Raw genomic sequence first — 12,581 nt, 5'->3', positions numbered from 1 at the left:
TTAAGAGTACAAATATCAAATATACTATAATGTGCTCTTCTCTTGTGCAAATAAAATATATATCAAATAGCAGCAATTATCATATATGCATAACGCTTGAAACCGGGAATGCATCTACAGTATCTCACAATGATATAATATGAATAATATATACGTAAATATAATGCTGGTTCTCCTTCTCAGGTGCTGCAATTTATTTATGCATGTGTGTGTGTGTGTGCACACATATGTGCAGGCAGGCACACATGTGCGTACACGTGTGTCTACATGCAAATGTGCACGCACGCACGCACGCACGCACGCACGCACGCACGCACGCACGCACGCACGCACGCACGCACGTACACTCTGTGATGCTTGAAGTGCAAGTCCCTTCCATGCAGTAATGTCTGTGCTGTGAGACCAAAGACATGAACGGCTGTGGTGATACACTTACAATAGCTTGTCCTATAATCTGATCCAAGACAATGATGTTTTTGCCTCATTCACCCATTTAGCCGATGCCAAAATTATTTATTTCTAGTTGCTTTTATTTTGTTATTTATTATTAGTTTGTTTAGTCTCTCAAGATGAATGCTCAAATGCTTACAGTCATTGGGTGCCGAAACCTCTCCAAAACTGTGACTTGTCGTCACAAGCCCTTGTTGCTACTTTACATCGGTTCAACATTTGTAAAACCCACACCACACCTTTCACCAGGGACGTATACAGTTGGAGGCCATCGATATTGTCCTTTTCTTTTTGCTGAGTTTTGCGTGATCTGCGCAAAAGGACAGTTAACCCATTTTGGGCGGGAACCCCTTTTGGTGTTTTAAACATTGTTATAATTTAGCTATTGAAAAATAGCAGATCTACAAGCTCATAGCGCGCCACCGAGTGGCGCGCTACGAGCTTGTAGGTCTGCTATTTTTGAAAAATCGTGAAAATTTAGAAGGATTTTTTCAGGATTTTTTCAGGGTTTTTAAAAGTTTTGAGGTCAGGCCTAAATGGGTCAAATGATAAGGGACAATATCGGTGGCACCCAACTGTAGCTGACCATTTGGTTGCCCTATTTGTGCTGGCACATTTTGTCGCCCCCTCGGCGTGTTGCCCTACTCACAGTGCGTGTTGCGCGTATAGGTATAGCGACGGCAATGCTTTTCACTTATTAAGACCTGAGGCCGATTCTACATTTTACATTTCTTGTAAATTCAAAAATGTTGCTATGTCAGTGATGCTCGAACTGTCAAGGACCCCCAAAATAAAATCAATTTGGCCGCGGACCCCCAGAAGCAAAGATTTTAGTTAAATGTTTGATTTCAAAATATTTGTAGTCAAAGATTTGCACACATTTTCAAGATGTATAAAACATAGCAGATCTACAGGCTCATAGCGCGACAAGAAATGGCACACTATGCGCTTGTACAGATCTGCTATTTTTTTAAAAGCCAAAGAAATCTAAAATGACACACACAGATGCTTTCCTGGTTTTAATGGGTTAAACACATTCCGTTGTGTTGTGATCAGCACTGTAGTATGACAAAGCAGGGTAATGAATTATTAGACGGAAGCATTCAAAGATTGTGGAAGAGTTGTCTGGCTTGAGAGACTAGTGCAGGTTAGATTTAGTCTCAGGAATGAGAGACTAGTGCAGGTTAGATTTAGTCTCAGGAATGAACTTTTATGAAATGGTATCAGAATTTATGTATAGGGTTTGTTTTGTTTTTCGAAGGTGTCCCTTGCTAAAAAAAATAATAATAATCCCCAAACCGCGCCAATGATTCGCCATGCAACTCCTTGCAACATGCAACTACTTGCACCATGATCCTCAATGGAGGAGTTGCGACTAGTTGCATTGGTGTGGTTTGGGCTACAACTTAACACATAGCAGTGTGACAGGTTAGCTTGTAGATCTCTTATTTTCGTCATGGGACATCTTTGTGTGACGCCATATAAATTAAGCTGCTCTCAGATTCTGTCTTGAATGTAGATTCCGTTCTATTCCTAGACATAATGGTCTAGGAATCAGTGGTAAATACCTGCATGAGTTACTACTGGCCCTTATAGATTTGTGACAGATAGATACACACACAATGCTGGTGCTGGATAGACTTGAAGCTCTGCCTGCAATCTGCATCACCTCAATGCAGATGTCATGCTAGCATGTTATGTCATACGGTCCTAACGGCGCTGTCAGTTAGAAACCTTGTATGTCCAAAACGGACACTTTTCCCAAAATGGAAAAAAGAACCTGTGTTCCAATGGTTCCAATATACAGTATAGGCCCATTGGAACACAATAAGTATATTATATAATAAGTATATACTTATTATTTAGTCACAAGCTCTTAATGTTCATTGTGCGCACGCAAACACACACACACACACACACACACACACACACACACACACCTCTAACCACAAAAATTACCAATCTACAAGCTGGGGTCGTTTTTTGCTACTTTTGTGTGACACTGTGAGAAAAAAGGGCTTGAGGCCCAAACCACACCAACCAAACGGTTGAGAGTACTGTAGTTGCATGAAACCATAATATCCCCAATGGCAGTTGCAAGGAGTTGCATTTGTGTGACATGTCCTTAAAACTGTTTTGTTGCAAGGAGTTGCATTGGTGCGGTTTGGGCCTTTATAACGAAACAATATGTTGAAATCTGGATATATCCATAGAGGTTTCTGCCCGACAGCAATGACACACGCACGCACACACACACACACACACACACACACACACACACACACACACACACACACCGTAATGGCTGCAAGTGTATGGCATGTACTGTTCTAGCGCCACACAAAAAGATTAGTTTGTATACTCAGCCTGGTTTTATGCTGTACATAGTCTTGTAATTACACCTGGATGATAGCATTGTGTCAATAAATATCCCACCAGTGTTGCATGTTATTCACTGACCATGGTGGACTAGAGCAGTGATTCCCAATTCAAACTTTTCAGGTCGAGAACCAAAAGAGTGATTAGACGTTTGCCTGGGATCCAAAGTGGTGAAAATAGACAATCTTACAAGCACACAACTCATCGCTTTGCGCCGCGTTGCGGGCTTGGAGATTGGATATTATAACTACTTATTCATTTTATTTTTATTTTTTTATGTACTGTAGGAAAAGAAAATGGGATTTTTCCTCAAGTCGTGACCCATACAAATTCGTCCATGACCCACAAATGGGTCCCGACCCACTGTTTGGAACTAGTGGACTAGAGACTCGGTCACTGTGTTTTGAACACAACAGTTCCACATTGTGACTTTTGGCTGTCGCATGAGACTCGTCCACAATAATAACTCAAATAGACTGAAACAGTCTGTCCACGGAAATGAAAAGTAATACATAATGTGTGCTCTTTTACATCCCCTTTGTAAAGTGTTTTGTGTAATTTTATTATGATTTTATATGGATTTACCCTCTCCTAGCTGTTGTTATTTTTGCTGTTATTCTCTTTTAAATTATATTTTAAATGATTTTGTTTTAATTGAATTGAAATCGTACAAATAAAATTGTTCATATACAACAAACATTGGTGGTACATGTACTGTATGACATTTATTTTCTGCCGCTGCCATTTTTCTTTATTTTTACCTAATAAATAATCTAAACTAGAGAAATGTGCTCCTCGGAACACGGGTTGCCTACCCACTTTGGAAGGCAATCATAGCCACTTGGAATGGGATCTGAAAGCACATACAGGGTGCAGCAGTGGCTCAGGGGTAGAGCGACCAGATGGGAACCAGTTTGATCCCAAGCTTCCCCAGAGTAAGTGTCGAAGTGTCCTTGAACAAGACGCTGAACCCCTAATTGCTCCCGATGTGCCTTGCATAGTTTCCTCCGCCATCAGTGTGTGAATGGGTGAATGTAATGCACAAACGCCCCCTGGGGGGCGTTCCTGGGGGTCTGGATGTTCCGGGGACCCCCCGGGGATCCCCACACGGTAACTCCGTCATTTCTCGACCGTTTCGGACGCGGGGGACGCTCGCCAGAACCGGGCCGGCACCCTGGGCACGTTCCTTGGGTTCTGGATGTTCCGGGGACCCCCGCACAGTACACTAGTACACTACAATACAGTACAGAGTAGAGTACAGTAACTATAACAATAAATGTATAGTTGCACTGCTCAGTTCACACAGGTGTGATTTTTTTATCAGAGCTTATAATTACTTATAGGAATCTTTGGACGAACCCTTCATTGGAAATGGAGTAATGGACAATTTCTTTTTCTTTTTGATGGTAAAACTGCATTCATGTGATGTCAATAGCACAACATTGGAGTAGGCATGTAAGCCCAATAGGCAAAACTGTGGCCACACTTGCAAACTGTGTTGTTGCAAGGAGTTGCGACTATGTTGCATTGGTGTGGTTTGGGCTACAAGTTAACAACACATCGCAGTGTGACAGGTTGTTAGCTTGTAGATCTCTCTTATTTTCGTCATGGGACATCTTCGTGTGACGCCATAGCCTATAAATTATTAAGCTGCTCTCAGATTCTGTCTTGAATGTAGATTCCTTTCTATACCTGTAGACATAATGGTCTAGGAATCGGTGGTAAATAAATACCTCCATGAGTTACTACTGGCCCTTATAGATTTGTGACAGGTAGATACACACACAATGCTGGTGCTGGATAGACTTGAAGCTCTGCCTGCAATCTGCATCACCTCAATGCAGATGTCATGCTAGCATGTTATGTCATACGGTCCTAACGGCGCTGTCAGGTAGAAACCTTGTAGGCCTATGTCCAAAACGGACACTTTTCCCAAAATGGAAATAATTACCTGTGTTCCAATGGTTCCAATATATACAGTACATTGGAACCATTGGAACACAATAAGTAGATCAAAATCTAATTGGGGTCCCGCCTCTAATTGATCCGGTTTCACAGGTGGAGGTTCAAGTCCAGTTGCAGACAGGTCTTCGTGTAGTCTGAGATCTTAGGAGAATGTTTGTGTATTGCACCTCTGGCATGATCAGCTTGAGGCAGAACTCCTGGACCTGGCTGTTAGCCTGAAGGTCGTAGCCCATGATGTCGACGTTGGTGGGCTGCCAGGGCCGCAGCTCCTTGTTCTTGATCTGCTTTGCCAAGCGGAGCAGCGGCATCGGGCCTCCGAAGCAGCTCTGCATCAGCCTCTCCTGGGCTTGTTGCAGGAGACGCACCTCCTCCGCCACACGCGCCGGACCGAGGGCTGCCAGCTGCTGCCAAAGCGAGGCGTTGAAGTGGTCGTAGAGCTGTACGTCCAGGGAGTTCCAGGCGCGCATCTTGGCGGTGAGGCCCGGTGAGAGGCTATGCTTGGAGCCGGCTGCGCGCATGTTGAGCTTGACGTACAGAATGTCGTCCAGGTCCCAGGACAGCAGGTGACGGAGGAGAACCAGCGACTCGTCAAAGTACTCTGTGATCATCACCAGGGAGAAGGAGCGATCCACCTCCGCCACAAAGTCACGGACGTATGCCGTGTCTGTCACTGGCCGGTCCTTGTCACCACCCAGGTCGAAGGTCAGGGCGTTGCGGGCGGGCATGACCGGTTCATTTGGCTGGTAGTACCGCAACGGTTCCTCCAAGAAGGCCTCCAATGATCCGTTCTTGAAACTCTGACACTCTGTTTGAAAATAATTGAACATCGACTCAAACATGGAGGCTGACTCTCGGAGAATAGTGATGTATATAGTGTCTTTTGGCATGAGCCTCCGCACCTGTAAGATACAAGAAATGTTTTCATCATATGTACAGTAAAACTACAGGTGTTTACACAACACAAACTTTGCCTGCCACTATGCACACCTAATATAAAAACATCACTATAATGGCAGGCAGTGTTGTTACTGTAACGCAACTACTTTTTTCAGTAAATAATGTACAATTGTACATAGTTACCTTTTACCATTCAGTAATGCCGTTATAGTTACTGTGGGTGCTGTGCATGCAAATTGCGAAAGGATATCCTTTTACTGCAGGCACGAGTCACTTTTATATCAACTTTGCTCATTATTATTTTTTAACGTGCGTGAGAGAGGGGGGGGGGGGGGAGAGAGAGAGCGGGAGAAGTGTGAACTGAACTGAATGAACTTCTAAATTTGCGTAAAAAAAAGAATGATGAATAGTGTCACAAGACGACCATTGCCATCCATCCATCTATCCATCTATTTATAAACTCTTATTTATAAAGCAGTTTTAACGGATGCACGTTATTATTATACATTCTGGAAACAGCCAGCCAATAGAGGGTAGGCCTATATGTGCATGTTTGATTGATTGATTGAAAATGTTATTAACAGTTTGCAGAATTACAGTACATTTCAAGCACAAACTCAATACAAAGGCTGTTAACTGTGAGTGGACGACCCAATTAAGCATTACACTTGTTTACAACAGGGTCCACCATGTTCAATTCATCAAAACATTTAGAGACGTACAAATAGACACTATATTATTCTATTCTATATAGACAAAGAACAGTACAGGAATTCATCATAATGGAGGTAAAAAGGGAAAATAAACATATACAGTGAGGGGGAAAAAGGGGGGGCGGTGGGGGGGGAATTCAGATTTTACGGGGGCCAGTTTCGAATTGCAGCCATCCGTAGGTGCCCTTTGAGAGCGGTTTTGAAGGAGTCAAGGGATTCGCATGTCTTAATGACTGTTGGTAGGGCGTTCCACATTTTGGTGGCATAGGAGCGAAAATAATTTAGTCCCTTGTTTGTGCCGAATCTGGGTTGAACATGATTTGTTGCACTCCCTCTGGTGTTGTGGGTGTGGACTTCGTTAACATTAAGGAAGTATCTACACAGGTACATGGGTATCTTGGTGGAGTATCGAATCTTGTGGACCAGACCCATTGCAAGATGCTGTACTCTGTCGCCGACCCTAAGCCATGCCAGTCTGTCAAAGTGGGCAGGGGTGAGGTGGGTTCGGGGGGTGAGGCCAAGTAGGAGCCTGACCAGTTTGTTTTGGGAGGTCTGGAGCCTAGTTTTAAGGGCCTTTGAGGTGCTGTGGTACCAGGAGGTGCATGCATAGTCAAAGAAGCCTTGTACAAGGGCTCCTGTTAAGGTCTTATATAAGATAACATTGTCACCCACTCTAACCAAGAAGCCATTTGCCTTGCTGAGATTACTATTAGATCCAAAGAGAATGGATTCAGTTTTTCCCAGGTGTAAAGATAGTTTGTTATCAGCGAGCCAGGTGCAGATTCTACCGAGTTCAGAGCTGAGGGCATTTTCAACCTGCAGTTTGTCCCTGTCCGAGACCAGCAGTGCCGAGTCATCTGCGAACAGGAACAAGTTGCAGTCACAAGCTGAAGTCATGTCGTTAACATATATTAGGAACAGTAGAGGCCCTAGTATGCTTCCTTGTGGAACGCCACAGCTCACTGGGAGGGGGGGGGGGGGGACAGTGTTCCGTTCACTTCCACCATCTGTGCTCTCCCCTCCAGGTAGGATTGCATCCAGCTCACTGATGTGCTATCGAAACCAATTGCTTTTAGCTTGTTAACCAGTATGGAGTGGTTCACTGTGTCAAAAGCCTTTTGGAGGTCCAGCATGACCATGACGCAGTATTTGCCAGCGTCCACCTCTTGTTTGATGTGGTCGCTCAAATAGAGAAGGCATGTGTCAGTGGAGTGGGATGTTCTGAAGCCAGATTGGAACTCGTACAATAATTTATTAGTGGCAAGATACTTTTCAACCTGTTCATAGACTATTTTTTCCATCACTTTCGAGATGGAGCTTAGAATAGAAATAGGGCGGTAGTTGCCGGGGTCTAATTTACTCCCTTTCTTGTGCAGAGGGGTTACTTTGGCCAGTTTGAAATCTAGGGGGACCTGTCCCTGTTTGATGGAGAGGTTTACTATGTGGGTGATGATTGGAGCTATAGAGATGGCTGAGTCTCTGAGAAATTTGGAGGGAATATTGTCATGGCCAGTGGCCTTGTGGGGTTGGAGGGCACTCAGTTTCTTAAGTACCTCATCAGTTGTTACCATAACTAATTTAAAATCGTCTTTACAAACACCTAGGTTTCTGTAGAAGGTTTTAATGTGCTCTACACCAAAGAGCCCAGAGTGGGAGGGCAGATTGGCGCGTTGTTGATATGTTTGTAAAGAAGATGTTCAAGTAGTTGGCCACATCAAGCTTGTCAGTGATGTATGTATAAAGTGAATGGCAGATCGAGTGGCAAAGTGAGTGACAAAGTGAATTTAATGTTGTTTAAAGTCATTTAATGCAATCAAATAGGACTTTTCTGTTTGGATGTATGGGCTGTCAAGGCCAGAAAGTATTTTTTTGCCACTCGGTAGGCATTCCCGCATAACTTCCGGGTATGATGATGATGTCACGCGCATACCCTCTATAGAGCGTCGCAGTCCCGCCTCCTACCCTGGACCAGGAAATGAAACCCAATGCATTATTCTCATAGACATTTCTTAAAGTATTTATTTAAAGACGGTTACGCCGCGGACAAATCCAACTCGAGTCGTGACAACTCATGACAACACAAACAATATTTTGGACCAAACAAATAATTAGAAAGAAGAAAAAAACGGCAGGTTACAACACTTTTTTTGTTGTTTTTCTTCTTTGTAATTATTTGTTTGGTCCAAAATATTGTTTGTGTTGTCATGAGTTGTCACGACTCGAGTTGGCTTTGTCCGCGGCGTAACCGTCTTTAAATAAATACTTTAAGAAATGTCTATGAGAATAATGCATTGGGTTTCATTTCCTGGTCCAGGGTAGGAGGCGGGACTGCGACGCTCTATTGGAGTCCGGTTTACACTCTAGCAGCGCCTCAGGGTTTGGTACAAAACATGATTTTCAGGGGGATCAAAACTCTCAAAATGAAATACAAGTGATCTCAGGAGTGACGTGACAATGTAATGTCTGTGAAAACATTGTGGGAGGGGCCTATTTATTGAAATCAAAACGCCATATATCACCATCAAATTGAATTGCATGTCACACAGCCTCCGACGGCATTCCTCCCAGTGGATTCCTTGTGTCCTGCAGGGCTGCTGCAACCGGTGACTCGCATGGGTGCAACTACACTTGCAATTTCCCCAGAATTGCATCATTCTTGTATCTTTTACTGACAAACTCAAAATAATGACAATACTTCCAAATGTCGAAAGCATGCCTGGCCTGCACGTACATAATATGCTTCATTTTTGAGCCACGCACGGAGGCTGGGCTGTTTGCAGTAGCACACAGACAACAACACCGTATAGAGTTTGGGTTGGAGTTAGCAGCATTTTTGTGTTTATTTAGAGAGAGTTTGCCATTTTCAGTATGCAGCAATCAAGTACAGCATAGCATGTCATCTGAATTGCACAATGGGATAAACTTAATTTATTTCTGTAGTTGAGTGACATGCTACACTTTACACACACGCACGCACGCAAGGCCCTGCATGGCTCCATGACATGTAAAGCACAGTTCAAATTTAGCACCTCATTGTGGTTGAAGTGCATGTGGTTGGTGATGATGTTGGCTGGCAGGGTGCCTGGGTGGATGAAGCGGGTGCTGAAGGAGCTTGGGTAGCAGAACGTGTTGCCACACTCCTTTGTTGGGAGCGCCACCATCAGGTTGTGGCGCTCTGCAAAGCGGAACAGCAGGTTCTGCATGGTGCTGCTGCCCGTCTTGTGGGTCTTCAGGAAAACAATGCTGGTGAGATTGGGCTTCAGGACCGAGGATGGGTGGGAGCATGACGCAAATATGGTCCTGGAGGGATTAGTTTTGGTCATACTGTATCTCTATTAGGGAACACGGAGGCACATGTAGGCTACAGAAGCTTTGTGACACAGTGGACAAGCCCCTTTTTATATAAAAAGGGGGAAAAAACTCAATATTGATAACAGTAATAATACTAATAATAATAGCTTGAATGTATATAGTGCCTTTCATGAACCCAAGGACGCTTTATGTGCAGGTTCATAAAGGAAGGAAGGAAGGAAGGAAGGAAGGAACAGAAGTTGCTATCAAGGTTTCCACCTGCCTCTGATAGGCCTATCTCACAGCATTTCCCCGCCCCCTTTCCACGCCCCCTTTTGGAGCTAGTGGTGTATTCTGCGGTCCAGGCTTCCATGTTAAAAGAGGTATTTTCACAAGCCACAAACTACTGTTTTGTAAAGGTAAGGTTTATTACTTAAAAATCACACCTGTGTGAACTGAGTGGTGCAACTACACATTTATTGTTATAGTTACTGTACATTAGAACCAGGAAAGCATCTGTGTCATAAGTACTCTCCACAGTGACGTCACATACTAACCATAGCAACCATGCTCGTTTTATTTGGTTGCTAACCATAGCAACCATGCTCGTTTTTTTGGTACGAACAAACACGGGTACACGGGTACACGGGTACACGGGTACAAAGCCAGTTGTTGGAGTGGTTTGCACCACTCAAGAATTACTGGCTTTGTACCCGTATTATTTGAGTTGTTATACCATTATGTTTTCTTCATATTATTATCGTCTTTGACATTTTAGCATTAGGAAATGTATTTAGATTCTAATTTAGATTTAAATGCTAATGGTTAAATAACACCACTAACTCCAAAAGGGGGCGTGGAAAGGGGGCGGGGAAATGCTGTGAGATAGGCCTATTGGTCAGAGCTCGTCAAAAACAGTCAAAGATGGCATTGCCGGCCGCTGCCGGCAATGCCCGGCATCGATACTTTTTAAAACTACCCTTTGAGAGTGAGAAACCAAATGGACCCTTGGACAGAGAATGATTGAATGCCGTAGTATTCCAAAGGTGAATGCAGCTTGGCACGCGCAACAGATGATGCTCCAGAATGCAGCCTTGTAACTTGTAACTTAACAGTTATTACAGTGATGGTCATGGTCTGCAGTTTTCCGCTGGGGCTGTGAGTTTTTACTAATCTAATTTATTTGTAGCCTATAAACTTTTTAGTATAATAGTATTAGTTTACTATAATTAGATTGACACGATAATCAACACAAACACTTTATTTAGAACACACCCAAATCAAATCATATTAGGCAAAGTAAACGGCATAAACAATATTATTGCCTCTTCTACAAAAATGCAAGTTACAAGTTAAGGCTGCATTCTGGAGTAAGTCTGGTGAAGACCGGCAGTGTCGGCAGAGGCAGGCGGGGCATTACCATGTCTAGAGATGGACGTAGATTGCAATCATGCGTGTGTGTGTATTGGTTCCCCATGTGAGAAAAAAATGGTCAGTGAGTGTCTGTTCACACTAGAATATTGGGTGTGCATCATAAGTCATAGTATAGTATATAGGCTACTTTGTCTTATGGTGAATAGCAAATATAGCACATCTACAAGTGTGTCACAATGTGACACATGAGCTAGTAGATTGGGTATTTTTGACAGTTTGACACTTTCTACAGCCTAATGATATTACCAATTAAGGAAGTCAGGTTGAAAATGAGAGTTAAATGTTCGCCCAAGATTTAACAGAGTGTGCAAGTGTGAATGACATTCGTTGGAGGAGCGAGCGGTGTGGTCACTCACCATCTCAGCTGACCCTCATAGTGCAGCAGAAGGCTGACCATACTGACAGCCAGCAGAACCAGGAAAATCTTCTTTTTTGACATCTCTGTCTCACTGAGACTGTGGGAGGAAGATGAATGTGTGTGATATGATCCAAGTGATTCAACTGGTTCAATTCAATGGCCCAAGCAATTTACAATTTACAATTTAGGCATTTAGCAGACGCTCTTAATCCAGAGCGACTTACATTAGGCAAGAACAAAAGTATGGGAATACATCACATATATAAAATGCATTTATCAAGAAACATGCGTAAGCTAAGAACGTAACTAGAACATATCTATATAATGACACTATACATATTAACTATACATATATACTATACTATGCTATACATATGTTCTATGATGTGCTATGACTACATACAATGCAATTATTGTGCTGTCTACATGACATGCTATAAATCAAGCCACACCAATGTGTTGCCATGAAACTCCTCGCAACCGTATGGTTGCACGGAGTTGCATGGCGACCCATTGGCGTGGTTTGGGTTTTAGGCTCCACTGAAACGTCAACAGAAGAGTAAGGTTAATCATTCATTTGAGTCTTATAATGTCTGGGAATATACACCCTCTGTTGTCAGAGGTGGTAGTAAACAACAGTCTCCATGGTCGCTGTTATCACTGCAACTGGAGTAAATGGCACCTCAGCTGAGGAGACCTGGTAGGCCTACAGTCAATCATTTAGTCCAGGGGTTCTTAACGTTTTTGGCTGGGGACCCCCAGAAATGCTTTGGCCTGGTCACGTTTCAAATCTGCATTTTTGTCTGCACTTGATAACATTGCACTGACAAAACTACTTAACCTTGGATGACAGGAGAAATCTTAAAAGCCCTGTTTCCATAATTTGTTCCTGGGCAGAATTTCCTCTTTGGCAGCCCTCCTTTGACTATATGGTTCCACCTCTTGGTTCTCCAGCATCCTTATGTCTCTTAAGACTAAGCTTCAGACCTCCTGTTAGGGAAATTATGAGGTCCCATCATTGGCACTCAGCAGATAGAGGCGAAGGCATGACACAGCACAAGGAGTCCGGCATATGGTCAGCATCGTTCTTTATT

At 43.3% G+C, this 12,581-nt stretch overlaps 1 protein-coding gene across 1 annotated transcript; it reads right to left on the bottom strand.

Annotated features, from left to right (window-relative positions):
* Positions 1-4,895: 4,895 nt before the first annotated feature.
* On the bottom strand, positions 4,896-11,568 carry LOC306937103 (galactose-3-O-sulfotransferase 3-like; the record flags this gene model as incomplete). Its single annotated transcript, XM_079520769.1, has 3 exons — positions 4,896-5,693; positions 9,434-9,704; positions 11,486-11,568. The coding sequence occupies 3 exons, from the start codon at positions 11,566-11,568 to the stop codon at positions 4,896-4,898; spliced, it is 1,152 nt and encodes a 383-aa protein (XP_079376895.1).
* Between the last annotated feature and the right edge of the window lie 1,013 nt (positions 11,569-12,581).

The sequence above is a fragment of the Electrona antarctica genome (genome assembly GCF_951216825.1).
Source record: "Electrona antarctica genome assembly, chromosome: 14".
Taxonomy (NCBI): Eukaryota; Metazoa; Chordata; class Actinopteri; order Myctophiformes; family Myctophidae; genus Electrona; species Electrona antarctica.
The sequence above is the reverse complement of the archived record's forward strand: the minus strand, read 5'-3'. Positions and strand labels throughout refer to the sequence as shown.